Consider the following 18,998-nt stretch of genomic DNA (forward strand, 5'->3'; position numbering starts at 1 on the left):
AGGTTTTCATTGGGATTGTATTAAATCTAGATCAATTTGAATTGGAGAGAATTGACTTCTTAATAATAGTGAGCCTTCTGATCCGTGAGCACAGTATATCGCTCTTTGTTTAGGTCTCTTTAAATTTTCTCAGCAATGTTTTATACCTTCAAATGCAAAGATCTTGTACATTTTTTATCATGTTTATCCCTAAGTATTTCATATTTTTAATGTGATTGTAAGTGGTATTTTTAAATTTTAGTTTCTGGATTGTTCATTGCAAATACATAGAAATACACTTTTACTCTTTTCCAACCTGTATACCTTTTATTTCTCTTTCTTGTTTTATTGTACTAAGACCTTCAGTACAATGATCAAAAGAATTAGTAACAGTGGATGTCCTTATCATGGGGAAAAGGCAACTCTCATGCACACAGATATGTGGTAGCTGTAGGTTTCCATGGATAAACATTAGCAGGGGATTAGGAAGTTCCTTTCTGCTCCTTGATAGCTGAGAGTTTTTATTAGAAATAGATGTTGGATTTTGTTAAGCGCACTTATCTAACCCATTGAAATGATCTTATATTCTCACCTTTATTTTGTTAATTGGAATATTACATTGATTTTTGAATGGTAAATACAACTTTGCATCACTACAGATTTTGTGGTCATTAAAAGTATAATAATAAAAAGACATACTGTGAAACTTGATATCCTCTTCCTTCACATCAGAAGAAATAGACAGTCTGATTAGGCCTATACCTATTAAAGAAATTGAAGCAATAATCAATAACCTCCTAAGACAGAAAGCACCAGACCCAAATGGGTTCCCTGGTGAATTCTACCGAATGTTTGAGGAAGACATTGTACCGGTTCTCTACTATCTCTTCCAGAAGGTAGCAGCAAAGTGAATACTTCCTAACTTATTCGATGAAGCAGAATTACCCTGAGATCAGAAGCAGACAAAAATATTACAAGAAAAGAAAACCACAGACCAGTATGTCCCATGCATACAGATGCTCATCTATGAGTGTATTTGCATCTTGTAAAGAATGTAAAATGGTACATCCTCTATGGAAAACAGTATGGCAGTTCCTCAAAATAGCAAAGATAGAATTATGATCCAGCACTCCCACTCTGGGTATACATTATATCCAAAAGATCAAAAACAGGATTTCAGAGAGATATTTTTGCATACTCATGTTCATAGCAGTATTATTCACAATAGCCAAGAGGCGGAAGCAGCCCAAGTGTCCATCAGCAGATGAACGGACAAACAAAATGTGATACACGCACACACAAATATTGTTCAGCCTTGAAAAGAAAGGAAATACTATCACATGCTACACCATGGGTGAAACTTGAGGACATTATTCTAAGTGAAACAAGTCAGTCACAAGAAGACAAATAGGACAAGGTATCTAAAGCGGCCAAACACATACAAACAGAAAGTGGAAGGGTGGTGACCGGGGAGCCGTCTCCCGGGCGGGGAGTTGTAGAGTTCCCGTACGAGAGGGTTCTGGGACCCGCTGCACTGCAGAGCGACTGCACGCAGCACTGCTGGCCGCGCGCCGGAAAACGGGTGAGATGGCAGGTGTTGTGTGATTATTTCCATAATTCAAAATAAAATATTTTTAAATACTAATGTAATAGGCAAACGTGCAATTTCATAAGTAATATGAGTTTATTAGGATTTTTTGGTAATATTTTAAACCATTTGATTCAGATTTAAGTGTGATATTACTCTCCTTATGCTTAGTGATTTCACAATAAGGAAGGTTTCTGAAATTATTTAAAAGGTGATAATATGCCAGTAAAATGAACTAACTTACATTTAAATAAATTTCCACAAATATTAGCAAACCTAATCCAACAGTGTATAAAGAGAATTACACACCGTGACCAAGCAGGACTTATTCCGCGTATGCAAAAGCAAGTATAACACTCAAAACCAGTTCACGTAATCCATCACATCAAAAGGATAAGAAGAAAAATCTCATGATTATATAAAGAGATGCAGAAAAGGCATGTGGCAAAGTCCAACATCCAGTTGTGATCAACTCTCAGCCAACTAGGAATAGAAGGGAACTATTTCAACTTCATAAAGAAAAATGCAAACTAAAACCCCAACATAATACCACCACAAATCTATCAAAGTAGCCAAAATTTAAAAGATTGGCGGTACCAGTCTGTTGAAGATGTGAAGCAACTGGAATTCTGATACACAGCTGAGAGGAGTATAAACTGGCACAACTTTTAAAAACTTCTGCCGCGCCCACTAATGCCAAGCACACACCTACTCCATGGGCCGGCGGTGCTGCTCCTCGGGGAGATGGGAGCACATGCCCATCAACACACGTGTGCCCGGAGGCTTTCCTTACCAGAGCCAAGACTGGAATCAGCCTGTTCGTCCACCACAGGACACAGTATGTTGTGGTGTGGTCATATAAGGGAGCAGCAACCAGTAATTAAAAAAAAAAATGAACTGCTGTTGCGTGCAGTAACAGAGAGGAACCTTGTAGTGCTGAGTGAAAGGAACCAGGAAAAAGAATGCTGTCTTGAGCGTATTTATATGAAATTGAAAAACAGGAAAAATGAATTGATACCATCGGGGTGAAGGTTGTATTGACGAGCAAGGGGCTCAAGAAGCCTTCTGGGGTGCTGCAATGGTGTGCTGTGTATGCCTACAACTGCTTAGGAGAGTCAGGTAGTAAATTGTCCTGAATTTTGCAAGCTTGTTGAACGCATGCAGATAGCTTGGAATTGGCCAGAGTAGGAACTTTTACACCATGAAAATGTGCAGGCGCTTTTACAAGTTAGGAGAGTTCATTGGTAAACATTTACCAGCGCACTGCTTAGTATTGCGCCTCAATCCTTGGCCGCTGATTGCAGAAGAATCCTAGGGGTGCAGAGAGAGGACAAGGCCAGGGAGGCACTGAGTGATGGTCTTGTTTAGCCCAAGGCTGGGAGAGTTAGCGGTGAGAAACCAGCATGCTCCGGGACGGGTCTCAGCTCTAGTGCATATTACTTCGGTTGTGCATGAAGTCAGCTGCCCAGTGTTGCCTTTCATCCAAATTAGGTTTTTTCTCCGTTAAAACAGCTAAATGGTAGAGAAAATGATCAGCGCTACCTAGCCTTGCCATCGACTCCTTTTCACATGTTGCTGAATATGTGTCCTTTTGATTTTGAGTAGTTCAAAAGTTTCTCTTTCTGCTTCTTCAGGAGCATTCGGGAAGGGTTTTCCGACTCCAGTTTGATGAGTTCCAGATCGTCAGTAGCTCGCACGATGACACGATCCTCATCTGGGACTTTCTCAACGACCCGACTGCCCAAGCCGAGCCCCCCCGCTCACCTTCTCGAACATACACATATATCTCCAGATAAATAATCGTACACTGACCTCATATACTTGCCCAGGTATGAAAAAGAATTGTGTACCTAGCACTGTGAATAGGAGATGGAGTGCTGGCTGTAGGTGCTGCTAGTTCGCAGAGCCTTCTCATGCCCTTTGTCCTTCCGAGTCGGGAAAGCAAGGGAGGCTGACGTCCTGGTGCAGAGCGGGGGCTGTGTGTGGGATGCCGCCTTCGTCGGGGTGGCCAGCCTCAGTTCTGCATGATTCTTGAGCTAGCTCTAGCTGACCTGTGTGCAGTAGAACTAATAATTCCTGTCCCAGTTATTTAATAACGTTTTTAAGAAAGTAAGGGGGGAGGAGAAAGTAAGAGATTTAAATCCGTTTAAAAACGAAGAGGAATTGACCCGAAAGCCTGTGGCTTTGTAGTTCCCAGATTAAACCAGTACTTAGAATAAAAACCCTTTAAATCGGGTAGATAATCTAGTGTATGAGTGGGAAGATCTCCTGATGAAAAACGCCGACCTCTCACAACTCTGCCTTGCCAGTGTCATTTGACATAAGAGGTAGCTTTTTTATCCTCATGCCCACTCCCTGCTCCCTCTAAAATGAAAAGAACCATCTTTTTTTTTTAAGATTTTATTTATTTATTTTTAGAGAGGGAAGGGAGAGGGGGATAGAGAGAGAGAGAGAGAGAGAAACATTAATGTGCGGTTGCTGGGGGTTATGGCCTGCAACCCAGGAATGTACCCTGGCTGGAATCGAACCTGGGACACTTTGGTTCCCAGCCCACGCTCAATCCACTGAGCTACGCCAGCCAGGGCTAAGAACCATCTTTTGACCTTGGAAGTAGCTCCAGGGTTGCTGAGGACTCCGTGTATTCACCATTCCCGTCTTCGTCCTCCCTGTGAGGTGCAGAGAGAGGATAAGGCCAGGGCAGTACTCCTCCTCTGAGTGTGGAAAAAAATCCTAAAATTCGTCTTCAACTATATTATGGTATATTCCAATCATACCTGGTGTTCTAACCGGTTGAAATAAGTTAAGTTATTGCTGGTTTTGGAAAACTACACGATTCCTGGGGATCGTTTCCCACACTTGCCTTGGTGCTTGTGGCAGAAGAACACGTTTAGCACGCTTTTCTGCACATCTTTTTACAGTGGCTTTTCTGAGTGGGGTGGTCCGTGCCCTGCTGGGCTCACTTCAGTGCCCACTTCTCACGGAGGATGTGCTGCCTCCTCCTCCCTCAGCCTCCTCAGCCAAGTCCTGCCAGCAGGCCTGGGTGAGAGTCCCAGCTGCGTGCCCGTGGGCAGGTGGCCTCCCAGAGCCTCGGCCTCCTGATGAGTACAGTGAAGGCTGCAGGTACACGTACTACGCAGAGCTGTTGTGAGGACTGCAGCTGAAATGTTGTATATAAAATTTTCATTGCTTGGCACAATGCCTAGCACCTAACAAGCCCTTAGTAAAAAGTGGTTTATTGGTATTAATATTGTAATCATGTTACCTATCCCCTCCTTTTGCCAAAATTTGTGCTCCTGAGATTTCTGTGGCATCCTGCCATATGTAATCTTTTCCTGGTGCCCTTACGGCTTACATCTCCTTCCCCTCTCACCCCTACAGCATACGCATCCCCCAAGAGTCTGTCTCGGGCTTTGTTTCCTTATCCAAGCCCCCTTTCTCCGGCTGCCGTGTCTTTTCCCAAGACTTCTGCCTTAATCTCTAGGCCACACACCCAGCCACCACCTGCTCCCTCTAAAATGAAAAGAACCGTCTTTTGACCTTGGAAGTAGCTCTGGGGTTGCTGATGACTCCGTGTATTCACCATTCACGTCTTCGTCCTCCCTCTGCGGTGCAGAGAGAGGATAAGGCCAGTGCACACTGGTCTTTGGAGGCCACCAGGGCCAGAACCTTAGAGCTGTCCTCACCCGCTGCACCTGTGCAGGGAGCAGAAGGAAGCTTGATGCTGCTGCACCCACACGGTTCCTCTTAATCTCAAGACATCAGATCACTCTGCGTGACTCTGAATGTGTCGGTGAGCCCCTGCCTAGTCCCGGAACAGGCTGTGCAGCCTCCAGAAGAAGCTCCTACTTGGCAGGGGCCAAGAGCAGGCATTGGGAAGGATTTCTCAGCCTTTCTCCCAATTGACAGCTAAGTTAATATTCTTTTTCTCATAGAGCAAGTGAGAAATACAGGGAAAGGGACTAATGACTATCTGCTCTGTTTTCACACAGGACTCATTAAAGTTGCGGTATTTAACGTATCTGCCAATACCAGGATGAGCAACAACAGTAACAATCAAAATACTACCCGCCTCCCCCGGACTAGCCGAGGAGTGGGGCTTTGAGACTCCTGTTGGGACACAGTTGGTCTGCAGTCGGCTCAGGAGGGGCTGCTCAGCACAGCTGACTGCTTCCGTGCTGCTATCAGAAGATCTTTTCTTTCGTGACTGATTGGAACTTTTAAAGCTCACCTCACTTCCCCTCCTCCTTTCCCCTCTGCACCTTTTTTTTCCTCGTTTGGTTCCAGACAAAGATGACTTATAAATATATTAGTGTTTTGCCAGAATCTCTCTTGCTTTGCTGTTAAGCAGAAGAACTAGTTTCCCTATATAGCCTGCTGGGAGAGACCCACTTCTAGGGGAGAGGGGGGTACAACTTGAAGCCAGACAGCACCCAGTGTCTCCCCGTGAACTGCAGGAACGCCCAGCGCCTGGCAAGCTCAGCGCTGCCCCACTGTGCTTCGGAGACAGCTGTCCACATGGTCTCTGGGGCGAGAGAGAGACGAGAATAAGCACACTGGGAGATCTGGGCCTCTTTCCTTCCATCTCTTTTCTGTGTTTCTGCACCTCTTCCCCTCCTCCCACTCCCCTCCAACCTGCTTCTCGGCTGCACCTGGGAAGTGTGAAGAGAGTGTCTTCAGCTAGCATGAGACAAATCTGCTAGAAAATGCAACACCTTTCGGAAAAGTTCAATGCTGTTCGGTCAAAATTTCAAACTGAGGCTTTTGCTGCAGGTGACCCTCTATGACAACAATGAGTTCTCAGACATGGTGTTTTCATCATATTTGCAACTCTGTTCTCCTTCTGACACCCTTCCCCAAAGAGAGGGAGGGGGCGCAGCTGAAATTCCCTGGGCTCCATCAATGGTCACATCTTTTCTGGACTCAGCGGTCTCCTCGGTTCCATGTCGAGTGTGCAAAGGAGTTGCTGATTGCATTTTCTCTCATTAACAATTAGATGTGTAATAAAAAGCATTGTACTTCATCTTAAATCACTGGTAAGGCTCAGCCTACAGAAAGGCTTGAATAGCCAGAGTGGGTCGCTGGGTGCATTCTGCATAATGGTTCAGATCTCTGGATTCTTCATCAGGGCCTGTGAGCACCCAGGCACCTGTGTCTTTGCCAAGGCCACGGTCAAAGTAGCTTTAGAGGTGGTCAGGAGTAAAACTTTATTTCTTTTTTGTTTAGTCCAGTAAATAGCGTTTCTAAAAAAATCAAGCTAAATCATCTCAACTTTGCACTGCAGAACCTTCTGCTTCTCCCAAACCCAGTATTTACAAAGGGCAAAGCTGCCAGAGAGAGCAGATCAGGGTGAAGTTTGGCACACAGGGTTTCCTACTGAGGCAGAGACTGCCTTCTCTTTTCCTTTTCCCTTTCCTTTTCCTTTTCCTTTTCCTTTTCCTTCTGGTCTTATTTCCTCTCCACTCTCCCCTGATCAGTAAAATTTCTCTGGGAGTTGGTGAATAACACAAACAAATGGACCTCAGCCAGGGCTGGGCTGACCCGGCCACTTGAAAGGCAGCTGTGTGGGTGTCAGGTGCGGGGCACAGGTGCCACCCAACCTGGGAGCACAGAGAACGCCGTCAGTGTGTGCCTAGCTCGTCTCTCGGGGCAAGAACAGGCCTGCACCAGCCACTTCCAGTGCACGGGCAGGCCCATCCAAACGCCCGAGGCCACAGCACAGTCTCAAGTTTCTCCTGGAAGCTGAGCTGTCAAGCCCTTCGTTTCCACCCCTGATCAAAGTGGTTGAGGAAAAGAAAGCCCCTTTTCAACCAGCTGCTGGAAAACTTCTGAGTGGGAGCCAGCTGCAAGTAACCTCACGGCCAGGCCACCCTTACTTCAGCGGTGGCGAAGGCGAGGAAAACCATCTTTCCTCTTCCCTCTGATTTGCAAAAAGGCGTTCTCTTCCCAAAATGTGCCCAGACCGAATGTTGTCATTACATGGTGTGAGGCAGGCATGCATACGCAGTTCTCCTTTCCTGCTTTATGAGTGCGTTTACGCTTCAGTTCCAGGTTATATTCAGACAGTATTTCCCAGTGTACTATGTCATTGCCTAGGAAGTATCCTCTGAGTATAATTCCCTTCCCAACTACCCAAATGCCACAGAGAAATGTTTTCTATTTAGTCACTTGTCGTGGTTCCTTGTCCATTGTGTTGACTATTGATGCCTTTCTGGTTGGCGGAGGACCATCAGCCCTGACGGACACACAGGCCAGGCATTCAAGAGGCGTGGGTTTTAAGCTGTTTTAAAATACTGTCCAATAGCCATAACTTACTAGCCCTTCTGTTACATGCTGCTGTTCTGAAGTGAGAGCTGTTGAATATGCTTGGTACCCGGGGTTTTGCTCTCCCATCTAGGTTTGGAGGTAGATTGTTTCTAAGGCCGTTCTGAAGCTTGTCCAGTACATCGTAAGTGAGACCGAGGCAGGCCCTGCAGTCTGCAGCCATTAGCCCCGTGGAGGATATTCCCCACGTTGTCCTCTGCTGCTGATGGAAATGGGAATGAAGTGAAGTGGTCTGAAAAACTTGAGTCAGTCACATTTCTCAGCTCTGGGGGTCATTTACCAGTTCATTGTAGAAGAAATAATCAGGTAAGTAGAAGTTCATTTCCAGAGAAGGTAAACCCCACTTACCATCTCTGCATGATTTCAGTGGGAATTGATTATCACTAATCCCCAACTGGGCTAGAATAAATGTAAAGTTTGACCTTTTTAAAAAGAGAAACAAAGAAAGTCTCAACACATTTAAAGGAATGGTAGAAGAGGAGCTGAGGGGGCCTCTGGGCTCTGAAACGAAACGTCTCCATTGTAGATTAGTCTGTTTTCACTAAAATTCCTGGGGGGGCCTGAAAGGAATGTTCCTTAAAGGTGGAGGGAGCCCCTTCAGAGGCGGGCTCAGGGAGTGTGGGTGCACCCGGGGCCCTGTGGGCCTGTGCGGCGCTCCGTCCACCCGGGCCGCCGGGACGGCACCAGCATGCCTCGCTGCACACGTGTGTGTTTCCACTGCTGAGGACATCCGTCTGCTCCCTTACGTGCAGTGTGGAGGCACACGTGTGTTGTGATGGGAAGCCTCTCGCATTTGTCCCTTGGCAAACTTCTTTCTGGTGGCTCTTCACCAGGAACTTTAGCGACAGGTACTCTCTGAACTCTGCTGACAGATTATACAAAGTCTGGCCCTCGTAGTTTGTTTCTAAACTGGAAAAGACACTGGGACTCCTAAGTCATTCATTCTGTGTTCTGCTTGAGTAAGAAAAATCCTTTTTTATTTTTCTTTTGTAAAATCAAAAGCTAAAGAGAAGAAAATACGTGCTCTTTGGCCTTCTCTTGGTACCCATTGGTCTGAGCGCTGGGGCTGGCCTCCGTCTTACCCAGTACCGGTTGTGCAGGAAGCAGAGGGCTCGGGTGGCAGGGGTGGGGACTGTTGGAAGTAATGAGGAGGGTGTTTTCTTCCCTGGAACTGCTGACCTTGGTGTCCTCCGTTTACCTTAGATGGTAACGCCTTCCTGCCCGGAGTGCCAGCCTCAGGGGCTAGGCCGAGAGCTCAGTTACGGAGGAATCCCCCACAAGTCTAGGTAGAATGGGGTGGGGGGCTAAGAGACCCCCACCTATGACACGTTCCTTGATGATCAGGTTTACCATTTGACTTTAACCCTCATCTCCATCTCCTTCGCCATTTGCACGCCTTTAACAGACATTCCAGGAGGTGGAGGACGTGAAAAGGCGCCCTTGCCCTTCCTCACCTTCCTCTCTCCCCTCCCAGAGTGGCTCTCACGTCTAAGCTGGGCACCCAGAGCCTGCAGGCCGGGTCTTTCTCCCCGGGCTTCATCCACACGGCCGTCTCTGTGGTGAATGGGGCTGGGTTCTGCTGCTTGTTGCTTTCCCCTGTAGTTCATTTGTGACTTCGATATTCTTGGAACTAAGGAGAGAAACCAAAAGAGCATGATCATGGCAACCTGGTTTCACGTGGTACTTAGTGCACTGATATCCTGAAACCTCTTCTATTGGAAGCTGAGTACCTGTGATTAGACACTAAAATTTGCTGGAGGCAGATGACCTCTAAAACTTTGTGCTCTACAGCCCACCGTCTGGCTTTCTCAGCTCCTGATTGGCTCTGTGTGCGTTTGAAGATACGTGCGGTTAAGGATGAATGGCATTATCAGCATCACTTCGGTGTCCAAGAAGCATCACATCAAGTGATGCTTCTTGGACACCGAAGGAAACAGAGGGTCAGACCTCTGGGTACCAAGGAAACGAACACCTCCCCAAGTCAGTGATCACTCAAGCCTAACCCAGACTGTCCTGAGAGAGTTTCGAGGGCTGCAACCGTGGGGGCAGGCCCGGCCGCAAATGTGAGCTTCCCCGAGAGCTTCCCACTGGCCTGGCCCTCTGTTGTCTCGGCTCCGACAAGTGCTGACCACTTTGATGTGCGCGATCGTGTCTCGGTGATGTGTAGTCGATGTGCCGATGTGTCCACAACCTAGAATCATGGTGATATAGTGTGTTTGGTTTTTTAAACTGTTCAGAAAAAAAGTAACTTAAATTACAAATATAAGATTAAAGTGAATTTTCCAAGTGTCTTGTCTCTTTGCCCCAACACCAGTGGAACAGTGAGTTTTTCAATACACAAGTCGGGAGAGTACACAAGCACCTTTTACGATGCGACACGATCCGACACGAGAAAACAGTGTGGAGAGAAGTCGGGGCCAGACGCTGTGAATAAATGTGGGCCCAGCGAACCACGGATGTCCCCCTACCGAGTTAAACTGAAGCCAGAGTGGCGTCTGGCTGGGGAACTGGGCCCCACAGCCGTGCCTCCCATAACCATAGCTGAGCCCTGAGTTCCTCCTGAGAGGTCCAGGAGACTGTGGACAGGTGAACGCACGTTCAGAACAGTTTCCGGAGAGACTCCAGCAAACCGTGAAAATGAAGGGAGCATTGACCACAGGGCAGACACACCCTCTTCCCTCCTCAGACCAGACCCGGGCAGGTGCAAGGGTGCACATCATCGCCCTCCGCCCCGCCCCTCCTGGAGTCACCAGCAGGACCCTGTTGGAGCAAACCCATCCCTGTCTTACACCTGTGGACTTGTAGTGGGAGTGTCCTTCCCTGTCCAGACCCCCCTGTCAGCGCTGTCAGCCATGTGGTCTCGGTGCCTGTCATTCTGGACCGACTCTGGTCACGAGAGCATTCCCAGACTGCGAGACGGCATGGCCTCCGGGCAGAGCAGTCCCTGCCGGAGCTGGAGACATGACAGAGCATCGGGTGCACCGAGCACTTTGCAGACGGGGAACCTGCGCAGGAAAGGGGGCTCCCCACAGTGCCCAAGACCACACCAGCTCTCCTTCCCAACCGCTGAGGGCAGGGAGGGAAGAGGCAGTGATGGCCGCTCAGGCCTCGGCATCTAATCAGTTGTCATCGGCTGGGCTCCTGAGCCCCATATTGAGCAGAGGCTGGGCCGGGGTTTAGGGTTTCACCTTCAAACCCAGAGTCAGCTTCCCTGGGAAGACGGGGTCTAGGAGACACCCCCGACTCAGCCCTGAAGGCGCTGTTTCCCAGAGCCAGGCTGGGTCTGGGATCCCTCAAAACCTTTAGCTGTGCCTCCGTCGGCAATGATGGAGGGGAGGAGACCTCTCCTTCCTGATTGGCTCTTGCCAATTAAGAGCATTTTATTAGGCTGCTAATTAAAGGCACTTCGGTAGCAGCAGGAGAGGCCGTGTGGGTGCCTGGTGAGACGGAGCTGAAGCCAGGAGAAGTCGTTTTCTTCCCCCCATGGAAGCGGAGCCTCTCAGGAGCCCTCTCAGTCCCCCAACCCTTCCTGCTGCGCCCACCACACCCCTTGCTTTCAATTAGCAGCTCTGAGGGGAGTGAGGTCATTACCAAGCCCAGGTGGAAAGCCCTCCCCTGCCTCAGGCCACACAGGCCCTGGGGGGAGGGGGCTGTCCTGTCCCCACACACTTTGTCGTTTGGAGTCTGAACTGCCCGAGGGTCATGTTTGTTCCCGTTGAAGAGCGGCCCCTGGTCTCATCTCTGGGGCCATCACTAGCAGCCACCTAGTGACCGGGATGACCAGTCCTGTGGTCATATGGTGTGATCCCCTTCCTCACCAAAGGCTCATGGTGTTCGGAAATGTGACCTTCCTACTGTCCTGTGTAGGAGCTGCGCCCTTGCAGACCCCTAGTCCCCGAGTGGGCCCAGGAGGAGGAGGGACTGTTGGGCTTACCAGCACAGTCTCAGGGACCCCAAGACACCACCTCTGAGCTCATCACACACTGGAGGCCCTTCCCCTGCACAGCTCAGATGAGCCTCGAGCCAGTCCCTTCCTCCAGTAAGAGAGGGGAGCCTGGCCGTGATGGAGCAAGACGGGCAGGCATCAGGGTCAGAGGGAACCCCGTGCCAGCACCCTCCCTGTCCCCTCCTGCCGCCCTGCTCACCCCCTCACTTAACTGCAGAGTTAGCACCGGCCCCGGCTGGGAGGGCAGATTTACGGCCAGGCCCGCCGTTCTCCATTTAACCTGAGGCCGGCCCGGGCTCCAGACACTAAATTAGATTTTTGACAATTAGAGAGACTAATGGGCACACGGCCATCCCCAGAGCCAGATATCCAGCAAGGCCGTCCTTTAATATCCGCCACTGGCCGGCTGGCCCCTCCCAACCGGCCGCCTTCCCCTCGGTAGACGTTTCCCTCCCATGGCCAGTGCATCTCGCCGCCTCGGGTTTCTCCGGTTCCCTCTCCCCTGGTTTCTCACCCTCTCCTTTCCACCCTGGCCCAAGGCCAGCTCTGCTGTGGGGCTCTGCCCTCCTTGCCTCCCCTTCTCCTCCTGTCACTTCTCCGTCTCCGCCTTCCCTAGGGCCCATCCCTCTGTAACCCTTCCACCTGCCCCTCATGACTGTAAGCCCCTTGAGGGCAGGGGCTTGTGCCCAGCCTGTCCTACAGGCTCAGCAACCAATGGGTGCGAAGTAAGTGTCCTGAGCCTGCCTCCGCCTCATCCCCCCCGCGCCTGCGTCTCCAAGGCCTGCCCTCCTGGCACCAGGCCCGGGCCTGGCTCTGACCTGGCTCTGCTCCAGCGTGGGCTGGGTGCCCTTCCCTGCAGCCCCTCCGCTCTGGTCGGTCTCGGGCTGGGCGGGTAATGAGATTGCAGTAAGTGGCGTTGGGGGGGGAAGCTGCTCACATTCACTCAGGCAGACTCATAGCTCTGTCAGGCTGATTGGTCCTGAGTGGAGGCACAAACGGCCCCCCATGGACACGCTGAGATTGGTTATAAAATTACAAGCATTTGTTCTGCTGTCAGTGGCCTTCCCTCCCTCCCCTCTGCCTGCTGCCTGGGCTCCCCCCACCCCCTCCCAGCCCTCCCTCCCTTGGGGTCAGCCCACACACCCTGAAGGACCCTGGCCAGGGGCCACTATGGCAGATGGGAGCTGAGACCACCAAGCACCCCATCCAGGCAGGCCTGCACGCCTTGGCCCTGGGATGGTCCCAGCTCAGGCTGGCCTCAGAGTGACCCGGCCCTGCATGCAGGGTTTCTGACTCCCCTGAGCATTGAGTGGGGGTGGGGGCAGGGGACCAGGGCAAACAGGCCTTGGGGTCCAGGTGCGGGATCCCAAGTAGAGGAAGATGTCCCAAACCCAGGCAACCCTGGCACAACCAGTGCCCAACTTGGAGTGTGTCCTGGGTGGGGGTGGGGGTGGGGCTGGGGGATGGGAGGTGGCTGGGGGCCTGTCCTGCTGAAAGGGGACAGCAGCAGCTAGGGCAGTGGGAGGAGCCCACCTCTCTCCCTTTCACATGGCCAGTCCCCTGCCCTGTACCCTGCCCCCTCCCCCCCACCCCCGACAAATGGGACCTCAGGAGAGTCCCTCACTACCTAGTCCCTGAAACCTGGGCCTGACCTAAAAGCCAATACGGCCCACTAGGTCCCTGCTCTGGTTACCCTCTGTAGGCTGAGTCCCCTCATCCTGGCCCCTGTGTTCACTCTCTGGGGCCACAGCTCAATGGCCACTGGTCCCTCTGGCTTTTGCAGGGGCCCTGTTACCTGTACCCCCTCCCCCACCGCAAGCAGGGGTGCTTTGGAAAGTTGTCTCGTGCTCTAGTGATGCTCTCACAGAGATGCCCACTCCTTCCTGGCCCTGCCCCACCGCCTGGCAGGTGGTCACACCAGCCCTGGCCCTTGCCTGGTCCTTCAGCTCCCGCTTTAGTTCCCACCTCTCTGTCACCACCCCGTTGGGGGGCATTGGGACACCCTATAACCAGCCAGGGGGAGGGTTCCCCAACCAGGAGTGAGGAGCTGAGGCAGCAGCCTCCCCCAGTTACTGGCTACAAGGTGCCTTCCTACCATCCGTCATTCATTCTCAGCCCAGAATGCATTTGCTGTAATTACATCTTTAATTAGGCTGGTGACGGCTCATTGTTCTCCAACAATGATGGATCAGGTCCTCCTGTTTGCCGTCCTCCCTCTGCCCAGCACCGTCCAGGTCGGCTCTCCCCCAACTCGGGGCTCTCGGGTTGGGAAGGATACAGAGAACGTGGTCTCTTCCCGTGAGGCCTGGAGCAGCCGTGAGCTGCATCCCAACAGTGACCCTGTCCTTTCAGACCCCTGGGGGTTCCCAAGGGATGGGTGGGACCCTGACACCACCTTCCGGGGCTCCCAGCAAGAAGGCTGAAGGTCTCCCGGCAGCCACCGGCTATCTCCTTGCTCCAAACTGACCAGGTTTGGGGGGCAGGGCTAGCGCTGATGTTGCCCCATTCACGTGTCACCATTACCGCCCCCAGGCTGGGCCCTGGACCATGCATTCCTCGCTGACGAGCTGACAAGCTCAGCCTCACAACTCTAAGCTATGGGGTGCATGGGCAGGCGGCCCTATGTCCAAGCTCCCCGGTGCGTTAACCAGGGTCCACTTCCATACACTGATGCCCACCCAGCCAGGGTCCAGGTCCAAGTTTGCAAGTGCTGGGTGTTTAGTGACCAAATGAACTGAGGTCAGTCCATGAAGGTAGGTCGCTGCAAGAGGATGGAGGCTATGGGCTGGTAAGAGGGCATGCTGCGCAGAGGGGCCACAGTGGGCAACAAGGCCCAGGACCCTCGAGGAGGCCTTTTGAGGGTAAGAACCTTAATCCGGATTAAAATCCCAGCCTGGCACCTGCTGCCTGTATGGCACTGGGTGAGCTCCCTAGCCCAAGCCTCAGCTCCCTCATTTATAAAATGGAGACAAGACAGTGCCCTCCCTACCTCATAGAAGAATGCGGAGTCGCTGGGACACAATGGGGAACGGGAGGAGGCCCGGCTAAGGTGGTGGCAGCTGCAGGGAAGAGTGGCAGGTGAGCAACTGTGGGGAACCATCTCTACCATGGCTGGCTGCTGGCACCAGAGCTGGGAGGCAGTCTCCATCCTGGTCTGAGGGAGAACCCACTCGCTCCGGGCACCGTTGGGTGCTCTAGTGGGGCGGTGGGGCTGTGAGGAAGCTGCTGTGAGACTAGGTGCGCAGTAGTTGCAGAGACAAGCTTGCAGACAGGGATTGGCTGACCTCTCAGAGCTGCGGGGGCTCTTCCCCAGAGTGGTCAGGACCTGGTCAGAGCAGGACCCTGGTAAGGGAGCCGCGGCGCCCTGGCCTGATCCAGAGCCAGGGCCTGGGAGGGGGAGCCTGGAGCCCAGGCAGGGAGCTGAGCCTGTACCCTGTCTTTACAGGGTCTGGGCTTCAGGGAGGATGGAGGGGGTAGGGGAGACGGAGAGGGTGCATCCTCTGGCCTTTCTACTGTCCAGCTCTAAAATTCTGGCTCCCCTCTCCGTGGGGACCTGTCGTCTCCCACAAAGCCTCCCCTCTCTCAGAGGGGGCCCCCTTTGCCTTCCCTCTTCCCCAGTGACCCTTTCCACCCTGCAGGGCCTCCACTCTCCAGGGCGACTCCAAGGCCCAGGCTGGAAGGATGAGCTGTACCTAGCGGTAAGTATGCGCAACATTACATATGTATATTGGAGAGTAAATAACCCCAAAAAGCGCCTTGTAAATAGACTCCGAGTTTATCCTTTATTAATGAGGCACCGAGTGCCCCGCTGTTTTAGAGCAGCGAGACTTTCATAATATCAAAACCTAAATTACACTTGCGTCTCTCATCCCAGGGACGAGCATCTTTCGGCAGCTCCATTTGCAGAGTGAGTAAGCAGGGACCCCTCATTGCCTGCATGGAACTTGTTGACACCTCTCTTCTGGCGGGGGGTGGGGGCGGAGGGCGCACATGCATGCCCGCATCCCAGTTCTCACCAGAGTCCCCAGAGAGCGCCCAGCCTAAGGCCTCAGGGCCCCGCGGGTGAGGGGCGCCTGGGATGCTGGCTCTCGCTTCATGTATGACATTTTCGGGATCCAGGGGTTGCCTCAGGGTCCGCAGTTTGGATGTGTGGAATGGGGCAGTGGACATTTACAAGCTCCGTGACCAAGTTGTTCCCTCCCAGCTTCCGTTTCCCCGTGAGTGAAACTCGGGTAAACACCTTCCCCCAGACGGCGGTGAGAACTCCGTGGGCCAGAAGTGGGGGTCGGTGCCGAGTGAGGACTGCTGAGTGGGAGCCCTGGTGGTGAAGACGCAGACGACTTAGCTCCCCCCTCTGGGGTGGGACACCACTGTCTTCTCTCCGACTCCCGAGACAGACCACGAGTGGACCACAGAGCTCCAGCCCCACCCTGGCACCAAGGTCCTGGGCTGAGAGGGGGGTGCCAGGGCCCACCTCACCCCCAACACAATCAGGACCTGACCTTCCAGCGCCCCCCGACACTGCTCGGCCAGGGCAGACAGCCTGGACCCTCTTGGTCCCCCTGATTCTCCAGGTCCGAGGCCGCTCTCCGGCCCTGTGGGGGTTGCACCCGCCCTGCCCCGGGCCTGGGCCAAGCCAGGATAACCGGGCAGGTGGGCAGGCGAGCGCCTTGCAGGCAGGATTTACAGCCTGGCCGGCCGGGCTCCGGGTGCTCCGGTGGGCGTCTTGTCGAATCTGTCCCATTATATGGACAGTTGGGTTTAATAGTCATTGTGTGCTTGCTCGGAGCCCAGCAAACATCGCGGGGCGACACCCCCTCCACGCGAGCCGCCCGCTCCCCAGCCACACGGCCCATCCGTACAGTAAATTAAAAATATGAATCACTTCTCCCCACTGCCTCCCCAAACGCTCATCTTGTCAGCCTCTATGTTGCCTTCATTTGTATTACCTTAATTTAATGTTAATTATGGTCTTCATTTACAAGGAACAAGCAAGCCCTGCTTTGCCAGGGGACCTTCCCCCCACCCCTCCCCCTCAGCCCAGGAGGGAGAGGCTGGGGGAGAAGGGGAATTTGGGGGGGCTACAAAGGAGCGAGGAAGGGAGTTGGGGAGAGGCTGGGAGGTGACATCTGTGTCATCAGTGGCTGATGGGCACTTGGGGAGGGGCTAAAAAGACACCTCCCCACCTCTCTCCACACCCTATCTTCAATCACTTAGTCATTCAACAGTTATCTATTGAGCACCTGATACATGCTGAATGGGCAGGGACCTGAGAGATGGGGGCACTCCTGCCCTAGTAAGGGCTAAAGGAGCCCCCTCTGCCACCCTGAGAGAGTGCGTTAGGCTGCAGCATCAGCAAGACACATTGTCCATGCCTGGGTGGGTGGGTCCCTGACCCCGCCCGGGGGGCCCAGGATGCGCTCAGGAGGTCTTCTGTGCCTTCCCAGCTCCCCTCTCCGCTACTAGCACCACCCTGCCCACAAACTGCTCACACCCTTTCCAGGCAGGAAGTTCTTCCTGAAGTTTTTCCTGAGTCCCTCATGCTGCAGATCAGTCTAGGCTCAGCGCCTGCGTGGGGCCAGGAGTGGAAGGGTAACTCCCAGCAAAACTGTCTCTGGAGGGTTGGGAGGGAGGCGTTGTGGGAATCACCACTCATCCTCTACCCCCCGACCCTGCTCCCCACCTGCCGTCTTCCAAAAGTCCTTGTGTGAGAGGGCAGGGAGGTCTGAGTGTGGCCGTTGGGCTGTCCCCCTGCTGCCACACTCGGCCAGTGGGACACACAGGCGCACACAAGCCTGTAGAGCCCGTGGAGGGCTCAGTGAACGTCGGTGGCTGATGTCACACGTGTGCACACGGAGAGCTGGCAAAGGGCCACCTACACTCAAACTGCCATTAACCAGGAAGACCAGCCCTTCCCCCAGCACACATCCCTCCACTGGGGAGAGGATCTCCAGCTGGGAATATCTGCTTGACAGATGAGGCTCTTCCGAGTGTGTGTCTGCACGTGCGCCTGTCTCCAGGGAGCCTTGAACCACACACAGGGACATGTGTCCCCCCAGGTTCAGTGTGCCCCCTCTGGTTCCGTGTGCCCGTGCATGAGCGTCCGTCCAGCAGGCCCACGTGCACGCGCGCGCGCCTGTGCTCATGCACCCGACATCCCCCACCCCCCACCTCCGTCTGTCAGCGGAGCTGATGACATTGGCGCAGAGGAAAGTGATGACAAATGCCCGTTATCAGCGAACGAGGCCGATGACAAATGGGCGGGCGCCCGAGCAGCCCCATTACGCTGTAATAACAGAAGATGGATGGCCTAGCGCCCCCCCACCCCTACCCCCCTGCGCCGGTAACGGGAGCCCATCATCGGGCTCCACCCTCCCGGGAGGGAGCCAAGCGGCCTCCCGGCCGCCAATCACGGCGGGCCAGGCCAGGAGCCGGGAGCCCACGCGGCTGCCTGCGGCGGAGGAACAAAGCGGCGAGCTCAGCGGGAGCAGGGGGCGCACTGGGCGTCCGGCTTGCCCAAGGCCAGGGCACGCAGCTGTGCGCACACATGGCCTGCACACGCGCCAGCCGCCTGTGTCCTTGCCCCACGCACCTGCAGCTCCTGTCCAGGCACAGCCCCCACCTCCCAGGACCACGGATTTGTGCTTTTGTGCCACGCATGGGCGAACATCTGCCACCAGATCTGGGTACACACCCAGCAACAGAAATCGGCGAGTGGAGCCATGCATACCTCTACACCTGCAATTCATGCACACGCCTACAGAAACCACTTACGTCTGGGCACGTGTGTGCTCCCAACACACCCGCACATGCATGGATAATAAATACACACGTAAGCAGAAATGTGTGTGTGTGGACACAGGCCTTACACACAGCTCTGCCCACAACTCAGGGCCTTCCCACACAAAAGACACCAACAGCTGCCTCGACAAATATTAACTGAGCCCCTGCCACGCACATGTCAACTAGGTGCTGTGGAGTTACAGTGATGAATATGGCGCCGTCTCTGCGTCTGGAATTTCAAGTTTCCTGGAGGGACCAGACAAAGGGCCGTGAGTGAAGGCAGAGGATGATTTGTGCTTTGACCCGAGTACACAGTTTGTGATGTGACATTTCCAACGGGAAAATCAGGAGAGTTGGTGGCAAGCCAGCTGGTTAGAGTGT

At 53.0% G+C, this 18,998-nt stretch overlaps 1 protein-coding gene across 7 annotated transcripts in view; it reads left to right on the forward strand.

Annotated features, from left to right (window-relative positions):
- The window catches only part of BTRC (beta-transducin repeat containing E3 ubiquitin protein ligase), a 212,962-nt gene extending 202,796 nt beyond the window's left edge, over positions 1 to 10,166 (forward strand). For 5 of the 7 annotated variants that reach the window (XM_036027179.1, XM_036027180.1, XM_028511785.2 and 2 more), the window contains 2 exons: positions 3,202 to 3,396; positions 5,557 to 6,594. In XM_036027179.1, the coding sequence (XP_035883072.1) occupies positions 3,202 to 3,363 (162 nt within the window). In that variant the 3' untranslated portion in view covers positions 3,364 to 3,396; positions 5,557 to 6,594. Of the gene's footprint in view, positions 1 to 3,201; positions 3,397 to 5,556 lie in introns of all 7 variants that reach the window. The other 2 variants (XM_028511781.2, XM_028511784.2) reach the window with 1 other exon arrangement.
- The last annotated feature ends 8,832 nt before the right edge of the window (positions 10,167 to 18,998 follow it).

This window comes from Phyllostomus discolor, chromosome 5 (genome assembly GCF_004126475.2).
Source record: "Phyllostomus discolor isolate MPI-MPIP mPhyDis1 chromosome 5, mPhyDis1.pri.v3, whole genome shotgun sequence".
Taxonomy (NCBI): Eukaryota; Metazoa; Chordata; class Mammalia; order Chiroptera; family Phyllostomidae; genus Phyllostomus; species Phyllostomus discolor.